Raw genomic sequence first — 24936 nt, 5'->3', positions numbered from 1 at the left:
TTGATGGTATGGTGTTGCTGTGCATCTCAGATTTGTCATTTAAATAGGGGGAGGGGAAAGTTCTTAAAAATCTGCAGGCCACACCCAAAGTTTTTGCAAAGCATTAAGAAACTCTTTGGCTCTAAGCTCATTGCAGAGCAAGGAAATGCAAATAAACTGCTTCATCAATGAATGCATTTTACCTGATAGTGCTGATTCTGAATCAAGTTGTCAGCATGACGTTCCTAAAATGAAAGAGGTACATATATATTAAACAGGTGACCATCATATTTTCCAACTTTTTTTGCTGAAAGCAATTTGTCAAAAAGAGCCCCACTGGATGAGAACTAGTTAGCTATTTGCTGATGGACGTCCAGGGTACAGGTAAAGGAGAGCCCCAATTATTGGTCCAATTACCTCAGTCTGGTCTACAATAGCACTCCAGGGTTTCAGACAGGGGACTGAATCTGGGATCTTCTGCATGCGAGGCAGATGTCCTCCCACCCACTGTGCTACAGCTCTTCTTCAAAAGTCAGGTCCTCCCACAACAGGGCTGTGTGTTTGTTTGTTTGTATGTGTGTACAGTCTCTGAATCTGACCCCGCTTTTGAAGCCAGTGGTCAACAACATCATAGGTAGCAAGTAGACTGGCTGAACTCTAGACTGCTCACTAATGGTTCCTCCTAATTCTGGGGAAAAGTGACAGGTGGAGTGCCACAACAGGGTTCCTGTCCTGGGCCCATTGTTGGTCAACATCTTTATAAACCATTTGGAAGAAGGAACTGATGGGATGCTCATCCAATTTGTAGGTTACATCAAACTAGGAAGGGAAGCTAATGCTGCAGAAGACAGAATCAGAATTCAAAATGGCCTTAACAGATTGGAGAACTGGGTGCAAGCTAACAAAATGAGGGCCTATCCACTTACCTTTTGCCCTGCTCTTTCCAGGCACAGGTCACATGCAAAAACTCGCTCTTCACCACTGAATCAGAGCAAGTGATTGTTGCACTTCAGCTTTAAAGAGCAGATTTTTGTTGGGAAAGATCTGGGGCAAAAAAAGAGCGCTTGGACACAAAGCTTCAAAGTGTGGACCTCTGCAAAAGCTAGGTTTGGAAAAGCCCTGAGTGGGGATTTGAACCCTGGTCTCCCAGGTCCTAGTTTAACACCCTAACCACTAAACCTCACTGCATTTTGTATGTTATGTACACTAATATATGCATTTTTATGCACACATTACCCTAATGAGTGCATTACTGTACACATTACTGAACTGGAGAACTGACTTTCAAAATTTGAAGAATTTCAAATACCAGCTATGTTTCAGTTCTAATATTGTTTCATAAACTGCATCTTAGGGAGATACACCTTTAAATGCAAACTGAATAAAATTTCTTCCCCATCCCAACTTACAACATTATCCTGCCATTCAAAAGCAGAGAACCAAAAGCAGAGTTTCCTGAGAGTGACTGCAGGGACTGCTTCCTTACCGTGAATGTCTTCAGGTTTTCATGCTTTTTGTGATCATTCTCTGGGTCCCGAGACGGGCAGAGTTGGTTGTGGATCCACTTGCAAAGATACCAGAAGGACTTGGGGCTGGGGATGATGTTAAAAGGAGGTGGCAGAGTGCCACCTTCATCAAAGTAACTCATCCAGAGCTTGGTGCGTGCAAACTTCCATTCAATATCTGCGTGGTCCTGGGTGTGGAGAGAAAGTCAAGAAAACAATAGCAGCAAAGTTGTTATCAGCAAATTGCCCACACCCTAAGCTACTGTGCATTCTCTGGCTGAATATTAAGAATGGCCCTGGAGGTTATGCTTGTGTATGACTTAAAGAAAGCCACAACCTTCCCAACCTCGTGACCTCCATATGTTGTTGGGCTACAACTCCCACCATCCTTGACTATTGGCCAGGGTGGCTGGAGCTGATGGGAGTTGGAATCCGCAACATATGGAAATTTCTGAAATTCTCCTCAACCCACTATCTCCCCCTGACTGTGGAGTTCCAGGTTACCATGCCTTATTTCCTTTTCTTTAAAATCTATTTTTATTGATAACTTCTCGAAAGATATACCAAAGTTCATACCCAAAATAAATGCTTTTAAAATTTAATCTGAAAAGGAATGGAAGCAAAGAGGAAGGGAAAGGGGGAAAGGGAAAGAAAGGAGAGAGAGAGAGAATAAAAAAAGATAAAGACTTCTGGTTCTCTGTCCTACATCTAAACATAGTATTCACTCTTTAACATCCAACAATTCTATTTTCTATAAGCCAATATTTTTTCAGTCTTCAGATCCAGATATTACAAATTAATTTTCTCTTTCTTGCAAAAAGTCCGTAAGAAGTTTCCAATCCTTAATAAATGACAACAATTATTTTTCTCTACTTAAAAGTGCTAACTTTGCCATCCCATAATTTTATCAACCATTCCTCCATAGTTTGTAGGGCTGTGTCTTTCCATCTTTGTGCATATAACTGTCTTGTTGCTGCGAACATATATTGAAATAATCTCTCATAGTCCTTTTTCAGTTGTGTATCCATTAACCCTAAAAGAAAAAGTTCTGGCTTCAACTGAATATTAACCTTTAAAACCTGCTGTATCCAATATATTGTAGCCTTTTTATACATCCACCAAGCATGGTAAAATGTTCCTTCATGTTCTTGGCATTTCCAGCAAACATTTGAAAAATCTTTAAACATTCTAAATAATTTCTCAGGAGTTAAGTACCAATGATAACACCATTTTATAAAAATACTCTTTAAGATCATAACATAATGTAAATTTTAACCCCTTAGTCCACATATGTTCCAACTGTTCCTTTTTTGCCAATTTAATCATGCACCCATTGACCTTTTTTCTTCTGTTTCAAATTTCAACAAAAATTTATACATTTTTGCAAGAACATGTTTTGAAGTGAAACCAATGCATTTAGGGTTTTTTGTTTTGTTTTTTGTAAATTACCAGTTTGCTGCAGTTTTATGTTCTTTCATTTCTCCAATCTTTACTTCCCTCTATTACCGATGCACATGTTAACAATGATAAAACAATGCCAAAAAAAGCAATCTTGAGGTAACAATATAGATGGTTATACAATGATTAGTTTTTTCTGGAAGACAGAGGAATTGCCAACGATTGAAGAATGGCAGATGAAAATGATGGACTATATGGAACTTGCTGAGATGACCGGGAAACTCCATGACAAAACACAGTGGGAGAAGAATGAAAGAAATTTAAATTGTGTTTGAAAAAGTATAGTAAGATTGAAATCTAGAAGGAACTTGGAAGAAAAGTCAGACTGCAGATTTAGAATTATGTTAAGTGTTAAAGAAATGTGAAATAATGAATTAAGAATATAGTTAAAGAAATGGATAGGATTTTTTGAAAAATAAGGTTTGTACAATGTAAAGAAATTACTAAAGATGAATGACAATGAATGCAGGAAGTCAATCTACAATGTTAAGGAAAGAATCAGTTTTTAACGAATGATTTTTCGTTTTTCGTTTTTGTAGTTTGTTTGTAATAGTTGTATTTGTGTTTGTTTGTTGCATGTATTTTGTTGATGTTTTGAAAAAGTTAATAAATATATTTTTTAAAAAATACAATGATTAATTTTTTGCAGTGTTTTTCTAATGTGTGTGGGTAAATCCCACATGCAAAACATCTTGAAGCATTTGTACAGACACTGTGTGTGTACATACATACATATAGTGTTGCAGTGTTGCATGTGTGCCCAACCCTTTCATTTGCATTATCCTTCCACTAGGAGTGGTAAATTTTGTGGTGCAGATGGTTCTCATGACAGCTTCCACAGCATGGGAGAAGAGGAGAATACAACTCCCTCCTAAGACAGAAATAAACTTCTGAACAATGCTGAATTATTGCTGTTATTATGAATAATTACCTGCCCTTCGCCCTAAGGCCCCAGGACATGTTGCAACATTAAACATTGTTGTTACAGTGAGATGCACCTCATCCTCTCAAATGCATTATATGTCTTATATCAGTGTGGGAGAAGGGCTAGGAGAGAGAGAGAGAGAGAGAGAGAGAGAGAGAGAGAGAGAGAGAGAGAGAGGAGAAGGAGCCCACACATGGCCGGCTCCTGCCCCACTCGCTCTCAGCCCTTGGCTCCAACAGATGGCCCCCAAGGGACTGTGGTTATCAATAGGGGAAGAAGTTACCCCATCCCTTCCATAGTTCGTGTGTTTATTTAGCATTCAAACATGGGAAAATACATGCTGACTTCCTTCTGTAAAGGTTCCTCAGTTTCCTGATTTTAAAAGAACCACCATTGAAGCTACTGCACATATTCTGCACTATGGACTTGTTTCTGTGGTGACCTTATCATAATCCCAAGGTTTGATTCTAGTGCCCCTTCTCCAAGCTCCTGCAGACCAAATCCCCACTCTGTCCCATGACCATCATCACACTTCTTCCTAGCCATCACTCAGATATTTTCAACTTAGTTCTTTCAGTCATAAACAATGGACAGTGTTAGTCTGTTACATTTTAAAAAAAAATGTGCAGACAAAATGCTAATTTCTCCTCAGTTTTCCTTCATAGTGAAGAAACGACAGCAGAATTCACAAGACATCTTTTAGCAAATCCCTGACTCTTAAAGCTGTCTGCTCTATTTGTAGTGGAATTTTCCCCATACCCTTGCTTTTGCAACTGTAGGTGTTTTTTTCTCAAAAGAATAAAGTTCATAAGAGCCAACTTGGATTGGATTTCCAAGTGTGCAAAATGTCAGACCAGCTACCCTGATTGTCCCTGATGCTTTCAACATCTATCTCATGATTTCTCCTCGAAGGCCAACCTAGAAAGGATGCTGGAGACCCAAAGTTCATCTCACATGATTTGTCTTAATGGTTTCTTACTTGTCCAAATGCCATTGTCAAGAGGCAGGGGGCTAGAAATCTGCTGTGGCTGTAAGGAGGGGGAATACTTAAGCCTTTCCATGCAGGTGATTTCTCCTTCTCAAAATGCCCTCTCAAACTGTTTTTTCACCCTTCCAGGGGAAAAGATACTGGGTCTGGGTATCTTTTCTGCCTACAGGTAGATAAAGATTATTTGCAAATTTGTACTGGCAATGGCTCTCCAAAGCCTCAGACAGTGTCATGAGCCCTGTGGAGATATCATGGAAGAAATAGTCAGATCCTGAGGCAGAGTGGGATGAGATCTGGTAGTTGCAACTGGACATCCCTTGGAGGGTCTAAGCAGGTGGGCAGAGAGACATCCCTCCCTTGTGTTATTGGACACTTCTTGTCAGGTACTTCCTAAGTGGAGCTGCCATGGTTTCCTCCTCCTGCCTGTAAGGAGTCTCCACCTTCTGGGAAGGTACCTGAGAGTAAGTTGGATACTGAGTCAGCACTGACTCCACCTCCATCTCCAAGGACAGTGCTGGTGTGAACAAATCTCATAGGCCCAACCCACTTACAGGGATGCCCATTTGCTTGCCCAGTCCCAAGACAACTATCACGCTAAGGCTTGTGCCCACCCACTTCTTCAAATAAAAGAGACAGGAGCATGCCGCTTATTGGAACAAGATCTCATCTTGTGCTTAGCCATGCAATTCACCTGCTGTGCCTTTTCCTCTGCCTATGTACCACTCAGATATACATACAGTATTAAAGATATGGGCTGAAACAGGAAGTCAAGTTCAAGTTCTCAAGTTCTCTAGCAGTGAGGACCACATTAGGCAGGGGTCTTTTCTGAGTACCTGAGACACTCTGGGCTGGATCTTAATGTGGATCTTAATGTGCACCACCATTGTACCTTGAGCCTTTGCCATGAGATGGGAGCCACAGGACCACCTCAGTCACAGGTTAGCTCCAAAGGAGACTAAAGCCAATGCAAAGAATTCCATGGGGGAATATTTGTATTTATAGATTTTCTTAGTTCCCCAAAATTAAGCCAGGTGCCACCTGGAAGTATTATTAGAACAGGCACCCCCATTCTTGCACAAGACAATGGCAACGGTAATGGTTTGGTTGATAAGTATCCTAAATAAATGCATCTCTTGCTTTGGAGGCGGTTGTAGGTTTTTGACTGGGAAGGGGTGGTAAGGATGTAGAAGAAATCATTTCCCATTCTGCCCAGTATTAATTGCATGCAGCACTGTTTCCATTCTTCCAGTTCGACTTCTGCTAAAATCTACATTATTCATCTCACAGTCTGCCTTAGTGAAATTATGTAGCACAGTGTTTTTCAACCACTGTTCCGTGGCACACTAGTGTGCCGCGAGATGTTGCCTGGTGTGCCGTGGGAAAATTACTTTATATATAGTCAATATAGGCACAGAGTTAATTTTTTTAACATTTTCTAATGGTGGTGTGCCTCGTGATTTTTTTCATGAAACAAGTGTGCCTTTGCCCAAAAAAGGTTGAAAAACACTGATGTAGCATATGGAATTCATTATACAAATTATGTAAATTACTCCACCCCACTCATTTTAATGCAGAGGAAATGCAATGCAAAAGGAGAAAAGACATAATCAATCCTGTATTGTTTGTGGACTGAAAACAAAAACAACAGCGAATATTAATTTTATTCACTGAATTGATTCCCATTCCTGATAATTTCTGCTCCCATTTCTGTTTTCACTGAATTCTCCCACATTCCAAAGTGTGGCACCCTCAAAATAAGAAAGGAGGGATGTTTGATATCTGAATTTTAGTTTGTAAAAATAACAGAAAGATCAGTGCTGCCCATTTTGTAAGGATTTTAAATGTTTTGTAAATGCATTGTCCACATGTTGCATTTTGTAGCCTTTCCAGTTCTCTTGGGCTTTAGTTCTCCAACTTCTTGTCCATATTCATTCTGTAGTTGAATATTAAGGTTATGAAAAACAAAACAAGCCCCCCAAACCCCAGTAGAGATGGAGGACAATATGTATCATTTCAAATTTTAATGTGAACCCAACAAATTTGCACTTCCTGAACCAATATGAAGAGCAAAACACAGCTATTGTTTGAAATTAGCACTTCCCTGGTTTTTGCATGCAGTCTGCTAATGAAAAAATGTGGACACAAGTGTAGTAAGGGGAAATGCATTGATTAGTGAAAGTAACATGCAAAAACTCATTCTATTAGGGCTTGCAAAAATGTGTGTACTGTATTAGTAGTATGAAAGTGTATAAAAGGTGTTTCTTGAGAGAAATGTAATTAAAATGCGTACAAATATTTGAGTATATATATTTTTAAAGGCAAACCACTGTGTGAATGTGTTGAACTGAATGGGACCTAAGACTCTAAAAATGAAAACCAGAGAGAAGTCAAAACTGACAGATTCGTCCATCCCATGAAATGAAACGATGACAGCTAATGAGGACCTCTGGTAGAGGGCACGTGCATAGAATAGAGCGGGGTTTTAAAAAAATCTCTTCTATTAGATTGCCTGATATGAGAAGCCTGGAGTGGCTCTTTGATTTTTTCAGAATTCAGTTCAAATGTGTTCTGCTTTGATTGCAATATCCAGATAAATCAGAGCACCGTGAAGGTCGCAGGTCAAAAAAAGCGGTGCTTTGAAAGCACCAACAGGGAATTTCATATGAGAAATAGATTAGCTGAATACATCTTCTGTATATCACTGTCCCTTCTCTGTGAGATAAGACTGTCCATTCATTATAGCAAATTCCTGATAGTAGTTTGCCCATAGGACCATCGGGGCTCAGAACTTGACCGGATCTTTCACGGGCTTTGCCCTCAGTGTCTCCAGAGGAACAATTTAAATTCCCAAAAGGTGGAAGGCAAAAGGCCTTTTTCCATCCTTCTTTCCCCAGTCTAATGTTGCAAGGGAGTAGTGGCCTCCAGGTATTTGTGGTGCAACTCCCATCACCCCTGACCATTGGCCATGCTGGCTGGGGCTGGTAAGCATGCAATCAAGTATGGGGAGTGGCTAATCTATCCTCTTTTCTAGCATCTTACAGGATCTTTCTCCTTTCCATGGGAGAAAGAGATTGAGAAGCAGACACTGATAACTACATATTGAAAATGCATGAGAGTTAAGGCAATTATCCTGCACAGAGGAGATCATGCCCTTTCTCTGGAGGGCTCATCCAGACTTCCTTCTGAGCTGCATTTTTAGGCGCAGGCCCGCCCTTTAAAGGGCCATGTTTGAGCACTTCTCTCTCTGCCCCGCCACCCATGCTTTCCTTCGAAAACCCACTTTTTACCACTGAATCAGAGCAAAGGGCAATCTGTTGAAAACAGGAATTGCTGTTTGTTCCGATTCAGCATTAAAAAGCGGGTTTTCGAGGGGAAAGTGCTGGGACAAAAAAAGTGTGGGTGAGCCTTCAGAATTCACAACTGGAGGAAGCAATGCTTCTGAATGCCAGTTGCTGGAAACCACAGGAAGGGAGAGTGGTCTTGTGTTCAGGTCCTGCTTGGGGCTTCCCATAGACATTTGTTTGGCCACTGTGAGAGCAGGATGCTGGAATACCGGTAGATGGACCATTGACCTGATCCAGCAGGCTCTTCTTATGGGTCTTATTGCAAACTGCCAGGTCTTTTGTTTTCCTGAACATTGTGGCCATCAGCTACTCAGTAGCCAGACCAAATTTTTGTAAGTGCCATTACCTCCTGAGCACCTTGATTACTGCAACCCTGATGAGCATCATGAATAATAGCTGGTGCAGAGTAATGCCGCTTGTCGGTTGTATTTTTAGCATTTCTTTTAAGCATTTGGCTACTTTCCCAGGCGAATCTCTTTAATTATATAGATCTGATTTTCAGGGTTAGGAGAGAAGGAAGGAAAGGTTGTGAAGGAAAATGCAAGCATGAAGGAGGGGCTGGCTTGCCTTCTATATCTTATTTTGCTTAATTAATTCAGCCGCAAGAGAGAACATTAATTTTGCTTGTCAGGTCTGACTTGAGGATGAGAGGATGCACTAGGCTGCTGTCTCTACTGCTTCCTCTGGCTACGTTGGCTTCCACCGTGTCATTAAAGGGGCCTCTTGGGATGCCATTTTGCCTGTCACTTGGAACATAAGCTATGCAAGCAGGTTGGGCCCATCTCACACAGGAGGGGAGGAAAGCACCCTCAATATCTGTGAGAGGAAATTTATTGCTACAAGCACAAATGGCAGAAGAAGAGCTACCAGTGAGTTTCCATTAGGGGCAAGAGGAGTCCCTTTATTTCATTTGTTTCTTGTTCAGCAACACATCCTGCGTTCTACTCTTCCACAATTCCAGCTTAACCTGGAGAATTTTCAACCTTAATTCTGGGACTGAGGCATGTGTTGGTAAGGATGAGCAAATCTTGGTCAATACTGGTTCCTGTAATGTAATGAGTATAACAATCACATTCATTAGAGATTTATGGTATGAATGAATGAATGAATGAGTGTAGGCCTGTTTTTAGGCTGAAGAACACTACTCTAAAATGGAGTCTCATTAAGACTTGTGGGATTGATAAGGTCGTGGAGGAAGAAGTGCTGAGCTCGCGAGACTTGACGTACAAACAGGCTGATAACATAGGACGTGTGTTGAGCAAGATTGACTAATGAGGATGTGATGAACTCTGGAACGTGATGAACAACTACGACAAGGAACAGATGGTGGTGAATCACCAGAGCTGGAATGTCTGATTGAAAGTCTATAAAGAAGGGACTTTCCAGTGGAAAGGTGTGCCATGTTCCCAGCGCTGCAACACCTGCCACCCGTCCTCTTGTCATGGCCTGATCAGCTACTGGTGTAGAGTTGGAGAGTATGACTAAGGATGTGTCTGTGCGTGTGCTAGGGACTGTGATTTTAATGTATACAAAAAACAAACAAACGTTTTGCTGAGTTGCAACTCTCTGGGTCTAATTTTCCTTTCTCCTAAAGAACCAGCTACAATGGATCAAAAGAACCTCTTATTTGTAACATTTCTCTAAGTTCTTCATTGTTCCAGTTTTAAGTTTTGTTTTCCACATTTCCACAACAGTTGGCAATTAAAAAGAAGTCATCATAAAAATTCATCAGCATTTTAGGGTGAACTTCTCTCACTATCTTTTCTTGTTCTTCATCCTTTTTCCCCCAATAGTGGGTCCAACTATCAATAATGTGGTTTCTGCTCGTGCTGTAGAGGGAAGTGAGGGGCAGATGGGGCTTGTCAACCTGGGAAGGTAACTCATCTAGGAGAAGGAAAACTCTGATCCTTAACCTCTGCTGCCTTGTTAAAAGGCTATGGAGCACATTGCTAAAGCATTGAAGACTGATGCTATTGTCTGGTGGGGTTCAATCATGTACTGACAAATTCAGGTTGTACAACTAACATTGATTTAGGGTTCTTGCACAGCAAACCCCACTTCCCCCCAAAACTGGACTTTTGGAAGGGAAAAAGTACTGGAAACACAGGAAAGTGGAAGGGAAAAAGTACTGGAAACACAGGAAAATGGAAGGGAAAAAGTACTGGAAACACAGCATTGTATAACTTCTCTGCAAATCCCCAGAGGAGTGCCATTAGCTGTATCCCATGTTACAGAGGCCTGACTAGGCTCAACTTAGATGTTGGGGACTTAGTGTCGCTGGTCCCACACTATTGAATGCTCTCTTCCAGTAGATGCAGCAAGCAGCAACACCTGGGGGGGGCACCTTCTATGCAGGGATGTGCCAGCGATGGACTCTTGGCACTCACCTTCACCTGCCCCCTCCACTTTCACAGAGCAGGTGACAGCTGTTGCTCTTCTTCACCACCACTTGCTCTTCTGCTTGTTTGCCCACCACTTTGCTGGGGAATTGAACAGGCAGCAAAAATAGTAAAGGGTGTAGAGCATCTGCTATGCATGTATGTTCAATCACTGACATTGCCAGGTTAGGTTTCAAATGTCTCATCTCTGAGACCTTGGAAAGCCACTGCAAACCAGTGTAGACCAGCCTTTCCTGGCCTGGTGGCATCCAGATGTTCTGGACTACAGCCTCCATCAGCTGGGGCTGGTGAGAGTGGGTTGTCCAGGGCATCTGGAGGTCACCAAGTTGGGGGAGGCTGGTGGAGGCAATATTTAGCTAGAAGCATCAATGATCTGACTCAGTATAAAAGTAACTTTCTATGCTCTTGTTCTCAAAGTGAGGAGGCAGCAATGCTGTGGTGTTTGCATGCTGGGGTTGGACGGGGGCAGGGGAATGAGGTTAGGGACCTACTGAAGGCTTCTTGCTTGAGGTGCTTCATAACCTGGAAACAATGCCAAATATTAATAAAATACAATTGGCCACTTGTGATAAAAGAGTTGGAGAGACAACCCATATTTGCTTATCCCTGGATGCATTTGGATGCTCAGCAAACAGCCCATGAATATTAAAAGCTCAGTTCAAGTCCACAGGTGAGATATAGTTAGGCTAAAGCCAGGAAAAGGAAAAGGAAAGGAAAGAGACAGTTCTTAATCATCACATGCATGATGTCCTCATGCTCCCAGGGAAACAATTAAGCCTCCTTAGACTCCAGTGAGGTATGCAGAGCCAGATTGCACAGGGAGACCTTTCCATTGCTCAGGATTCAGCTTGACATGTCTTTGATGCCCCAGAGGAAATTCCGAAGGCAAATGCAGCACTCACACGTCAAAAGCATTGGTGAGTATGTGGGATATAATTATGAACTTGCTAACTATTTTTTAAAAAATGGATAGTACCAGGAAGAATGAGGTGTGTGTGTGCGTCTTCAGGAGCACAAAGGGATCTAGAAGCCTCTGAACGTGTCACACTTCTCTGGGCACGGATAATGAATAATATTCAACACTTGTATGGTGCTCTCAAGGGTCCATAGAAATTTGTTGCAGTCCTTATAACAACCGTGCAAGGAAGTTCAGTTTTGTTTTCCTCAGTGTGTGTGTGTGCGTGTGGTCTGAGAGAAAGAGAAAGCCTTGCCTAAGTACATGATAGAAACAGTGAGGCCACTGACTTGGATGATTCTAAAAGAGGATTAGACAAAGTCAGGGAGGAGAAAGCTATCAACAGCTATTAGCCCCAATGGCTACATTCTACCTGTCAGATTTAGTATGCTTCTGAATATCAGTTGCTGGAAACCGCATGGGCAAGGAGTGTTCTTGTGCTCAAATCCTGCTTGTGGTTTTCAAATCTGGTTTGCCAGCACAGAACAGGATGCTGGACCAGAAGTGGTTTGATCCAGTAGACTCTCCTTACGTCATTTTTGCCATTCAGAATCCACTTTTGTTGCTGTGGTATTAACCTCCATACTACAGGAATATAGTTTAAAAGTGCTTGAACATCTGCAAATATCAAAGATTTCACCAATACAAAATAGATATTGAAAGCAAAAAGAATGTATCACTGGACATGCCCACATCCCTTGCTCCAATGAGGCATTTTCAGTACCTATCTGTATTTGACAGTGCCTTCCTGTACAGATATACCTAAAACATACTTTTTTTGCTGAATCAGTCTCAGTTACAAATCTAAAGCAACGTTCCTTATAGTTTCTAAACAATTTTCCATTGTTTGGCATGTACAGCATATTTTAATTCCTTATCTCGCAACTCTCCAGTTCCTGCACACCCGCTTTACAAAGGGCCAAAAAAAGTATTTACGGTATAAACAGCAGCCATGGACTTAGCTTTCTGAGAAGACTAAAAAATTCCCTCCAACAATTTAGGAGATGCCAAAGCGCTCAAAGCAGACAGTTCATAAATAAGACACAAACACATGTGGTAAATGAAAGCTTTAACAAAGAAAAGGCGGCACACTACGGAACTCACTTCTCCAGGAAGCAGTGATGGCAACCAGTTAGGATGGCTTTAAAGGAGGATTGGGAAATTCATAATCGCAGCGGCAATGTTTTACAATAGCCGTCAGAAGCATTGTCCACTGAATACCAGTTCCTGGGAATCACAGGTGAGCAGAGTGCTGTTGTATTTGTGGCCTGTTTATGGGCTTCCCATGGGCATTGGTGACAGTAGGATGCTGGACTAAATGAGCCACTGGCCTGATCCAGCAAGCTCTTATGTTCTTATGAGAGCCCAAATTTAGTCCCCATAGGTGCACTGCAGCAAATGTCATATTTGATGCCTTTGCCACTAAAGAAAGAAAATGCCCAACTGAACCCATTGCAGTTGGTAACACTGTAAGAAGTGCATTTTTATGAATGAGTATAGGCACACACTTAGAATTCTTGGAGTAAACAGGAGCGTAGAGAACCCTTTCCCAAGTTGCCAAACCAGACAACAAGGAACAATGCCTTCAGTCTGGAGGAAGTATTATAATTACGCGCACTGTTGCTGATGATGAGTAATAGATTCACTTGGCCATCCCTACCTCATGGAGATAAATCCCACTGTCCTTTTAGACATCATGACAATTTTCATCTGTTCAAAATGCAAAGCTATTTCTGTCATGCCTTGAAAATATTGAGATGAAGAAATCCATCCTTGCAGAAAACACTGGACCTCTCCACACTTAACAGTTCCTCCACTCTTTCCAGGCACGGTCTGCTCTGTGTCCAAGGGTGTTTTTTGTTTTGGTTCTGGAGCTTTCCCTGTGAAAAACCACTTTTTTAAAGCTTGATTGGAGCAAGCAGCAAACCACAGGAAACCTGAATTGATGTTTGTTCCAACTGAGTTTTAAAGAGCAAGTTTTTTTTTTTTTTGCAGAGTAAGCTCAGAGCAAAAAAAACCCAAACAAACCACTTGGACACAGAAATTTTAAGTGTGCACCTCTGCCTGGAAAGAGTAGGGCAAAAGCTAGATGTGGATAAGTCCACAGTGAGGAGATATCCTGATGTTGGGACTGCTACTACAGGAACTGATCTCAACTGATTGACTAAGCGGCATTTTGCTTTCTTAGCAGCTGATTTCTGTATTTGAATATTGACTGTATTTTGACTCTATGAGAAGGAAAGAAAAATACAGGTTGGTGCAGTGAAATGCTCAATAATTACATTGCCTCAAGGTGCCCTGAAGAGAGCAGACGGCTACTGAAGTTTAAAATAGCTTTTGTCCAAAAAGGAGAGTGAGAGAAAAAAATATTGCAGTTCAGTAAGCTGCCTTTCCCCTTAAGCAATGCAGGGGTTATGATAGTTGCTTCTCTTATTGGTTCTTGTTCAGCCGCTCTGTGCCATCACTACAATGTGCAACCAGCAAACAGCCATTAGGTGAAAAGGTAGACAAAGATATTAGAATGTGGAACTAGAAGACAATGGCAAAACAGAGCAGGCTTTAAATAGGGAATGAACTTTCGAGTTCTGTTTAAAGGGAAAATGTGTGCACATATTGTTGATGGCATCTGTCTCAAAAAACAATGGAGCGTGCCTCCGGGGATGAAGCCAAACTCCTGTGTTAGCAGCATCAAAGTGACCCCCTCGGTATGCAAGCCTGGGCAGTGTGTATGGAGATCCTGGGCTGCCCAGACGACAAGACCCCCTACCCTCAGCCTCACTAGGTGTGGTGCAAAGGAAAGCAGAGCAATACATTTGTCAACAGCTTGGCTATAGGAGTTGCCATGAGGTTGCAAATAAGGTAGCATCCAACCATCTTAGGGACTCCAGATTTGTGTAGGATTTTGTCCTTAGCCCTTTCTTCTCTTGGAAGATATCCTGCAAGGCAGCGGATGTTTCAGATCAGGGTTTTCCTTCTTCTAGATGGGCTACCTTCCCAGGTTGATGAGCTCCATCTGCCCCTCATTTCTCTCTACAGCACATGCAGAAACTGCTTTTTTGGCTGTTGTGCCCACTGTTGGTCTTGTTGGGCGCTCCTGCTGATAATGCACTCAGGTCAGGATTAGTTGATAAGCTGCAGTACTGTTTGCCCATTATGAGGGTGACACTGCAGAACAGGGAAGATCAGACCAAGTAACTCCTTAAGCTTGCTAACTAGTGCAGGGACAGTGCCCCCAGTAAAATTGTACAGATACCACTCAGTCTACCCTGCCTTAAATACACAGATGTGGACTGGTGCCTTTGCAGTTATCCCTTAGGTAGGAATAACATTTCATCATCACTCCACAAGGTCTAAAACCCACAGAGGCTTAATCTGTATGTTCTGTTTTATTCCAAAGAGTTTAACAATCTTTCTCCCAAGATTTAGCAGCTCTTCAGGGTTGCCTGTACATCAATGTCAGGGCTATAATGAATCAGAGCCAGGTGCTCTTTCCAGGTCACATGGAGTGAGAGAGGGAGAATTGTATTTCTTTTGTCTGCTCTTGAAGTCCTGCCAGGTGCCCAAAGTCACCAAGAGTACAGAATGCCTTGCCCAGTTCTGCATTTAGGTATGCAAGCAAGCCATCAGGCATTGAAATGAGGGTGGTTTTAGGGAACAGCTCATCAGGTAGCTCTCTTGCAAGACTCATGTTCCTTCCTATTCTCTAACTTGTGGAGGAAAATGAATTCTAGCTTGCTATTCTGGAATTTCATTGGAATTTTCATAATATATAACTTTTAGCATGTAGAAAATACATTATCACAATATCTTAGCAATATCCTTAAAATTACCATCCTATCATATCATGGAGTTTTGTGTTGTTATCCCCATATTGCAGATGGAAGGCTGAGACTGAGGCGTCTCTAAAATCATCCAGTAAGGAAAAGGAAAGAGTCACACCAGGTACTTTTTGATTCTTTCTCTCTACCCAAGTGGTCACCAACATGATGCTCTCCAGATGTTGCAATTCAACTCCCCATCAGCACTGGCGGAGGAAGAGGAGTGGGGGGAGGGAGCGCACTGCCCCTAGCAGCGCAGTCCTGGTGGGCATTGTGGCTGCTCCCTGCCCGCGCTGGGCGCCACACCCCCGCAGGCAGCGTGCCACACCCCCAGGATGTGCATCACGTCCCTGCGGGCGGCATGCCACGCCCCCGGGATGCACACCAGCCACACCCCCGCCTGCTCCCCCCCCCCAGTGCCAGAGCATGAAGCTCCACCACTGCCCATCAGTCCCACTCAGTATTCCCAATGTTCAGGGATACCATTGGCTACCCCTGCACTAGCAGCACCTCCAGGAACAGGGGTTGGCAAAAAAAAAAAAAAAAATTAGCTGCAGGCTGGTCCACTGTCCCTCCAACCTTGCGGCGGGCCGGAGAAGTGGCACGGGGGGGGGGGAGCTGGAAGAAGGGGAGAGGGGGGCAAGTAGTCCTCCTCCCCATTCCCCACCCCCAGCCACTGTGCTTACCTTCCCTGGGGCTGCCGCCGCCACCGCAGCTGCTTCTTGTGGGTAGGCAGAGCGAGCTCATCTGCTCCGCTCTCTGGCCCACAGGAGCACCAGGGCAGCGACGGCGGAGGGAAGATGAGCGGCGTTAAAGGGCTGGCTCTGGAGGGGGGCTGCTTAAAATGGTGCTCAGCCAGCTCATCTCAGCCCCCTTCCTCCTCTAGGCAGGACAGGAAGAAGCCAGGAGGAGGGAGGGAGGAGGGACCGCCACGGTGTGTGTGAGAGGTGGGAAAATTAAACGATACAGAAAAAAGGGTGTAGCCCGAACAAACAGAATCCCCACGCCAATCCATGGACGGGTCGGATCCTGAAGGCAATTGGGCCTGATCTGGCCCACGGGCCTTAGTTTGCCGACCCCTGGTATAGAAACTCATAATAGTTTCTGCCTGGCATAACATATCTGTGATAACAGATTAGAAGCAAGTCTCACTATGTTAAGTTCAAACATATTCTATTCCTCTCTAAGTGTGAATGGTGGGCAAAACAACAAACCAGCATGTATCTTTGGGCTTGCAGTAGAAGCCCACAGCACTGACTGGCTGACCTTCTGTGATGTCATCAAGAAACACCCTCAATCCCTGGAATGAAGCCAACTGCATGCAGCTATGATTGACTTACCTTTTGTGATGTTACCAAGAAACACACACCTTTAATCCAATAAGAGGCACCAACTACTGTACATGCAGCACTGTTTCACTGACCTTCTGTGATCTTACCAAGAAACAAACAAGACACTCTCAATCCCCAGAACAGAAGTCAATTGTAATCAGCACTGATTGGCAGAACTTCTGTGATGTCATGAAAAAAAACACCTCTTCTCAATCCCTGGTTTTGATTTCCCTTCTCCATTGTTAAACGAATATATTAATGAATGAGCAGATAAACATATGAATATTCAGGCAGTGCTGTGTGTGAAAGAGAGATAGAGAGAACCAGTGATCTGCCTGAAGCATGGCAGACGGGTGCTAAGGGGGTGGTTGAGCAGCACTCAATTCACTGGTAGGCATTTGTAATTTCTGGTGCAAACCTTGTCTCATACCAATGGCTGAGGTACCTACGACAGCAAGCTCTCTTTTTCTAATGCATCTCTCTGTCCATTTTTAAGAAGTGTCAAACATAAGATTGTAGAATTGGAAGGGACCCTAGGGATCATCTAGTCCAACCCCCTGCAATGATCAGTGCCATCTGAGAACACAGCAAATGATCTGGGAATTTCCAGCATATTCTATCTGCACATTTACATACAAATACATGGCCCACCCATAAGGCAACGTGAGGCAACTGCCTCAGGTGACAGGATCCATAGGGGCAGCAGATCCAGCCTCCAAGGAAAGCATTGCCTGCTACTGCTGCTGCTCTAACAAGAGCTGTGACATGCTCCTTGAAGGCTGGATGTGTCGCCACCTCAGCAGCCCCCCCCCCCAATTCTGCCTCTACAGTGGCCTCTCAGCGAATAGGAGGTGCTGCTGATTTTCTCCCACTGCAGGGAGGAAATTATGGGAGCTGCCCTTGGGGTTTTCCTGGGCTCTGTACTGGCCCATCATTATTCAGAGTGCCCTGTGATTGCCTTTGATTCCCACTTCAACTGCCAAGTAAGGTCCCACATTCTTGATGTAGATCTCCACTCACTCCTTCTTCTCTGGTGGGGTGTGGAGCACCATTTTGTGGTTTGTCTCAGGTACCAAAATGTCTTGGGCCAGCCCTGCATACATTTAATCATGAGGTCCTATTCTACTTCTTGCTTTTGGCTAGAGAGGATGGTGGGATCACAAGTCGTTCTCAGCTGCAGCTTGTAACAACAATCTGTTTGCTTCAGAAGTCAGGTGATTCTCAAGGGTCAGTTGCTCCGTGTTACAAAGGGATACAAGGGATATAAAGATACATACAGTGGTGCCCCGCTAGACGAATGCCTCGCTAGACGAAAACTCGCTAGACGAAGGCATTCGTCTAGCGGGAGGCTGCCCCGCAAGACGAATTTGTCTATGGGGCTGCCTCGCAAGACGCAAAACAACAACAACAACCGCAGTTTGCATTGCCGCTTCGCTAGACGAAAAACCCGCTAGACGAAAATACTCGCAGAACGAATTATTTTCGTCTAGCGGGGCACCACTGTACTTTCTTGTTTCCCTAAGGGTGGCGGTGACTTTTCTCTCCTCCAACCTGCAGCTGAAGTATCTTGGGTGCCAGGCAGAATCTCACTTTTCTGTCCCTCTTGCACACAGGCACACGTATATATACACAAAATGCATATTTCAAAGAAAATAAGAAAGAAAGTCAGTTGACTTACTGCTATGAGCTGGTAGGAGTTATTCATCATTGCTATGAGCATGTTTAGCAAGACCACTAGGGAGATGACGTTGTACGTGCCAAACATGGTGGCCCCAACAAATTCTGTGAATTCATGCCTGGCTTTCACGTTAGTGACGTAGAGGTTCAGCAGACCAAACACAGACCAAAAGAGTGACTGTAGAGTTTCAAAGAGCCTGCAAAAGAGGAGCGCCACATTCGTCATTGATGGTTGGACATTTAAAGCTTTCGTTTATTCAGTTTAAGTACAGAGAGAGGGATGCTAAGGATCAAAGCTGTTGCCTTCGAGAATACTCCAGATGTTTTAAAGCAGGGATGGCAGAATCCGGGGCTAACCAGATGTTGTTGAATGCCAACTCCGACATTCTCAGTTTTGCATATAATTAATCAAACACACCTGACAAATTAATTTAAACACACCTGGCAATCAGAGGTGTATCTCAGCTCCCTTGTGCCCTTGGCAAGGAGGTGTATTGGTCCCCCTGCCTGAACAGTGGAGGAGCGAACCAGGGCAGGATTCTAGCCACTCTGGGCCAGAGTAGAGAGGCATGGTTTTTGCACACACACCCCCTGGGTAGGCTAACCTCAACAACCCCTAAGTACACCCAATGCATGCAAAGTTCAAGGAGACTGGAGCCACCACATTCCATGTATAAATTCATTTAAAATGAAGTCCTCCTCCATCCTTGTCCTTATGTGATCAACAGATATTTTACCTTCTTTCCCCAAAGACCCATGGAAAAATGTGCAAATTGCCAGCCTGTCCCTTCTCTACTTCTTCCTTTGTGCATTATTCAGAAGAGCTCCCAGTGTTATTATTTAAAAGCAGCTTTGGGGTTCCAAAGTCTGTCAGAGAAGTGGTGCTGGAGTGGGGAAGTTAGCCCTTTCCCATGCATTGTTTCCCAACTGAAACGTCGTTGTTTTTATTATTATTACTTGTTATATTTGCATACCACCCTATGCCTATAGATCACAACATAAAATTACAATATAAAAACACAAAATACATAATAAAAATATAAACAAATGCAACCCAATAATCCCCTCTTCCACAACACATTTTGAAAGAGCATTGGATCATTGCAATCAGCCAAAGGCTAATTAAAGAGGAACGTTCTTGCCTGGTGCCCAAAGGTGTATAATGAAGGCACCATCTGAATCTCCCTGGGGAGAGCATGTTACAAATCGGGAGCCACTGCAGAAAAGGCCCATTCTCATGTTGCCACCCTTTGGACCTCTTGTGGAGGAGGCACACAAAGAATATATTCCAATGTTCTCCTTCTTAATGCTGAAATATCCCCCTGTAGCTTCACAGAGAGGGCTGTTTTTGAGCAAGAAAAGGGTATGTGGGGTGGGGGAGAGTTACATGCTCCTCCCCCAGTGCTACTGCTATAAACACATTCAGAGTTTTCCCTCACCTCTGTTAAAATGGGGGGGGGGGGGAGAGAAGAGAGATCCTATCACTGTGCTGCACTATGAACTTGACAGAAGGTATTTCTCCACTACCTACTGGCTTGTGATTTGAAATCAGTAGGGGAAGCACTATTTGTGGTTCCATCACCAGCTATGGCTTGTGAGGTGGTTACCCAAGACAGGGCCTTCTCAAGTGGTGGCACCCCAATTGCACTCATCAGCACCATCATGTTATTATTTATCAGGTTTGTATACCACTGTATACCCATGGATCTCAAGGTAGTTCACAACATAAAACCACAATATAAAACCACAAAATACATAATAAAAATAAGAACAAAATAACCCAATAACCCCCCCCTTCCACAATACATTCAAAAGGCCATTGGATGTCAATCAGCCAAAAGCCTGGTTGAAAAGAAACATTTTTGCCTGGTGCCTAAAGGTGTATTTATAACAAAGGCACCAGCCAAACCTCCCTGGGGAGAGTATTCCACGAACGGGGAGCCATTGCAGAAAAGACCTATTCTCGTGTTGCCACCCTATGGACCTTTCATGGTGGAGCACATGAAGAAGGGCCTCTGGTGGTTATCTCAGGGCCCAGGTAGGTTCATATGGAGTGGTGGTCCTTGAGGTGTTGCAGTCCTGAGCAGTTCATCTGCGGCCCTTCATCACATGCCTCCTCCCAAGAAAGAACTGCAGCATGGCAACACAAGAATTGGCCTTTTCTGCAGTTGCTCTCTGTTTGTGGAATGCTCTCCCCAGGGAGGGTCACCTGGCCCCTTCAGTACATATCTTAAGGTGCCATACAAAAATGTTTCTCTTTAACCAAACCTTTGGCTTATTAACATTCCATATCCTTTAAATGTGAGTTGTTGTGGGTTTTTGGGGTGTGTGTGTGTTATTTCATTATTTAATCCCCCCATTTTGTATTTTTATGTTGTGAACTTCCCTGTGATCTTTGGATGAAGGGCAGGTTACAAATTTAATAAAGTAAATAAAATTGTGGAATTCCCTCCCTAGGCAACTGTATTTGTCCCCCACATTGATAATCTTCAGACATCCATCAAACACATGCCTATTTGTCCAGACTTCTTGTATGTAGGTATCTCGTAGGATCCAGCAGATGGTATGGTGGATTTCTATGTTAATTTGGGTTTATTGCTTCCGATAGGCAGTTTTTAGATATTGTGATCTGTTGATATGGTTATCTTTTCATTTTAGCATTGGTGTGCACCTAAACTATCCTGTAGGGTGCAAATACAAACAGTAATAGCAATAATCTGTTTTGATCTGTATATTTGGAATTTCTGTTTTAAAAATGAAGTTTTTCATTGTTTCCATTGATGGTTTTTGATGTTTTATTATAGTGTTGCTGTGCACTGCACCACCCTGGGCTGCTATGGGAGGAAGGTCAGTAAAGAAATAACAACAGCAACAATAATGTGCCGTTTGGCCCTTAACACTTGGAAAATGGAGACACAATGAAATGGGAGAATTTGGCCAAAATTTGCCCGAATGAAAGTACATTTTGAGGAGTTCACAGCATATCTATTTAGCTAGCACAGTAACTACAGACTAAACTTCCAGTAAAAGGGGGGGGGGATCAAACTACAGCTGCCTTCTAAAGATACCCAGAGCGAAGTGACTGTCAGATCTCATTTCAATAGCACAGTTAGCTTCTACTTTTTACTGGCTTTGGAACAAAACCCATTCCAGTTATCTGTCACACTTCACACAAAAATGGTGTGAAGGGAAAGACAGGCCCTTCCTTCCTATTACCAGGGATGGCACTACCAAAAAAAAGGAAGGTGGAGGAAAAGAAGAGAGAGGTTAAAGTAGGTTTGAAGGAGGACACCCTGCTGTGCATAGGAAAACTATGATGGAAATAATGTTCTGGAAAAGGAAGAGTAATTTTCCCCCCCGGAGGGGATGCTTGCCCATTCTTGCCTGCTACTGCAACCAACCTATAACAGCAATCAATGACTGGAAGTACATCAGCAAGGACACATTTTAATCCTACCATACCTTTACCCTTGTCCTTGTGTTGTTGGAATGTGCAGTTCCCCACGCTCTCACTGTCAATGGATGCAGAGAGGATGCACAGCACTCTAATGGGTTAAGTGCTGTCCTTTGCGTTGACGATAGCCACAGGGTAATCAGAAGTTAGTTTTCAGCCAATGGAAGCAGGGAGACACACAGCACTTTAGTGAGTTAAGAGCTGTTCTTTAAGTTGCAGGTATCCAAGGGGAAATTAAATGTGACCAGTCCCCTATTTCCCCTGCCAATGGAAGGAAGGAGGCATGCAGCACCACCCTGTTCTTTATGCAGTGGATGGCCAAGAGGCTAGATGTTATAATTTTCAGCAGTCTCCTACTTCCTCTCTACCAATGGATGCAGCACTATTATGGGTTAAACCAGCCAGGGCCGTCTTAAAGGGATCGGCCGCCCTGGTGCGACGATCCCTCAGCGCTCCTGGTGGGCCGCCTCTCCACCCACCTCCCTCCCGCGCTGGCCGCCCCTTGGGAGGGGGGGTGGGCGAGCGGGAGATGAGGGGCGTGGCGCTGCAAGCCGGCCGCCCTCCGGAGCCCCAGCTGGAGCACTGGGAAGGGCGCACAAAGCCCCGCGCCGCTCCAGCGCCACACCCCTCATCCCTCGAGGGGTGGCCAGCGCAGGAGGGAGGTGGGCAAGCGGGGGGGAGGGGCGTGGCGCTGCAGCGGCGTGGGGCTTTGCGCACCCTTCCCAGCGCTCCAGCTGGGGCTCCGGAGGGCAGCCGGTTTGCAGCTTGCCCACCGGCGCGCGAGCGCCCGCCCGCCCATGGGGGCGGGCGCGGGATGGGGATGGGGATGGGGATGGGGCGCCTGGTATGCCGGCGGGCTCGCGGGGCGCCCCTGGGGGGCCTGGCGCCCTGGTGCACTGCGCCGCCCAGCCCCTATGATGAGACGGACCTGAAACCAGCCTCCACTGACCTAGTGCCTGCCAGATGTTTTGGACTACAGTTCCCACCAGGGCTGATGGTAGTTTTCTTTTCTTTCTTTTCTTTTCTTTCTTTCTTTCTTTCTTTCTTTCTTTCTTTCTTTCTTTCTTGTTTTGTTTCTGCTTTTTATTGTATGTTGAAGTTTTAATTAAACTATAAATGAATGAATGAATAAATGAATAAATAAATAACTGGAGGGCATTAGGTTGGCAAAAACTGGCTAAACATTGTCCTTCATCGTGGATGGCCAAGGGAAGATTAGATGTGACATTATAGCTTTCTGCAGTCCCTGTGTGTTTAATGTTCTGACCCACAGCTCTGTTGCAAATATATTTTGCAGATGGGCTATCAAAGCAAGGGAGAATTTGCCAAGAACAGGAAAGCCAGACCATAAAGATAGATTTATTAATGGTTTGACCTCCTGCTTGTCACGACAGAATATTACTGTTCCAGGAGGTGGATCTCTCCAGAAAAAAAGGGAAAGAAAAAAAGGATTAAGACTATCCTTCGGGAAGCAATAACAAAGAGTACGGCGGTGTCCTATTTTAAACAAGTTGTGCAAACAGGAACAAGAGCCCTTGCCTGGTTCTCTTATAGAACTAGAGCTTATTAGCTGCTACTCTTCAGATCCAAGAGAAGTCAACGGAAGCTGCTCAGCTGCATTCTTCCATTAAGGCTGACTTAAATGTAGCAAACTCAAAGTAGCATTGGGGGCCGATTGCAAACCCATTGCAATGCCGCTCCTTCACACCGGCCCACAGATATAATTTCTTATTTTGCAGGCTGCCCGTTCTTAGCAAGTTATTCATGCTGAGCATCTGTTCGAAGAGCCAAATGTCACTTGGCACCAGGGGTGTTAATAATGACTGTTTCAGCTTTTAAGACAAGGTAGAGTGAGCTTCTGAAGCGAGGCTCCAACAAAAAATGCAATTGCCGAGCGCTCTCCTCGCCTGTAAAGAGACTGCCACTCTAATGGTCTCCCCCTGCTGCTTCTTTGTTTCCTACAAATCTCCCCCCTCCCCAGAGTCTGAGCCCCCTCACATTGCCATATGCGGCAGTTTTCCTGTGTTTGCGAAGTTGGCTTGTGAGTGTTCAAAGGCTGTCGTCAAGTCATTGAGTGTTGTTGCTGTCAAGTGGTTCACCGTACATTTTCTTAAGGTCTTTATTGTGTGTTGACGCCCTCCTTAGAGATACGAAAATGGCTTTTTATAGTCATAATGAAATGTCAAGATTCAAGCCGAGTGGCTCCATGGCAGCACAGTACAAGAGTTCATGGTACATGTAAGAGCTAGCATCTTCTCCAGAAACATAGGTCTCCAGGAAAATTGCTGGAGTACAGAAAACTCACATGCCGATGGGCTGCCTTCAGCACAACAAGACCAATACAGTATAGGCTTTTGAGACAGAGATACTGTAATCCATCAACTGAATGCATAAACTCTAAGCTGCATATCCCTGGTTAAAATCTGTGCTCAGCAACTGACTGAATGGGCGGCCTTAAGCAAGCCACTATCTATCCCGCTGCCCCCAGCTCCTGTCTGTAATGTGAAGATAATGCTTCTAGTCTGGTGTTATAAGGCTGGCTGTCTTGAATAGCCTGAATGGGCCTATTGCCATTTTGCCTGACAAACATGATGGGTGACAAGGGACTTATCAAGAGAGGTGGATGTTCCCTGATGGCTCTAGCCTTTGGAAGATGATGCAGTCTATAAGGAGGGACAGACAGCAACCAAGGGGGAAGATTGCTTGAATTTATGCAGAGAAAGAAGGCTAAGAGTTTTCAGCTGGTGTTGGCTAAAACTGAACCCAGTTTTGCTCGGCTGCAGCTGTTTGGGAATCTGATGTTGGATTGGTGGTTGTGTTGCTAATAATAATAATAATAATAATAATAATAATAATAATAATAATATATTATTATTATTATTTATACCCCGCACATCTTTTCCCCCGCCACTCTGGGCAGCTTCCAACAGAACATTAAAATACAATAATCTATTAAACATTAAAAGCTTCCCTAAACAGGGCTGCCTTCAGATGTCTTCTAAAGGTCTGGTAGTTGTTTTTTTCTTTGACATCTGGTGGCAGGGCATTCCACAGGGCGGGTGCCACTACCGAGAAGGCCCTCTGCCTGGTTCCCTGTAACTTG

General features: G+C 43.9%; 1 protein-coding gene across 1 annotated transcript in view; it reads right to left on the bottom strand.

Moving 5' to 3' along the window:
* Positions 1-24936, bottom strand: part of TRPC5 (transient receptor potential cation channel subfamily C member 5) — a 164656-nt gene that overhangs the window by 9684 nt on the left and 130036 nt on the right. The window contains exons 7-9 of the mRNA XM_033137473.1: positions 18381-18576; positions 1466-1672; positions 183-224 (exon numbers count right to left, since the gene is read on the bottom strand). Of these exons, the coding sequence (XP_032993364.1) occupies positions 183-224; positions 1466-1672; positions 18381-18576 (445 nt within the window). The remainder of the gene's footprint in view (positions 1-182; positions 225-1465; positions 1673-18380; positions 18577-24936) is intronic.

The sequence above is a fragment of the Lacerta agilis genome, chromosome Z, assembly GCF_009819535.1.
Source record: "Lacerta agilis isolate rLacAgi1 chromosome Z, rLacAgi1.pri, whole genome shotgun sequence".
Classification (NCBI taxonomy): domain Eukaryota; kingdom Metazoa; phylum Chordata; class Lepidosauria; order Squamata; family Lacertidae; genus Lacerta; species Lacerta agilis.
Note: the sequence above shows the minus strand (reverse complement) of the source record. Positions and strands in the feature narration are given on the sequence as shown.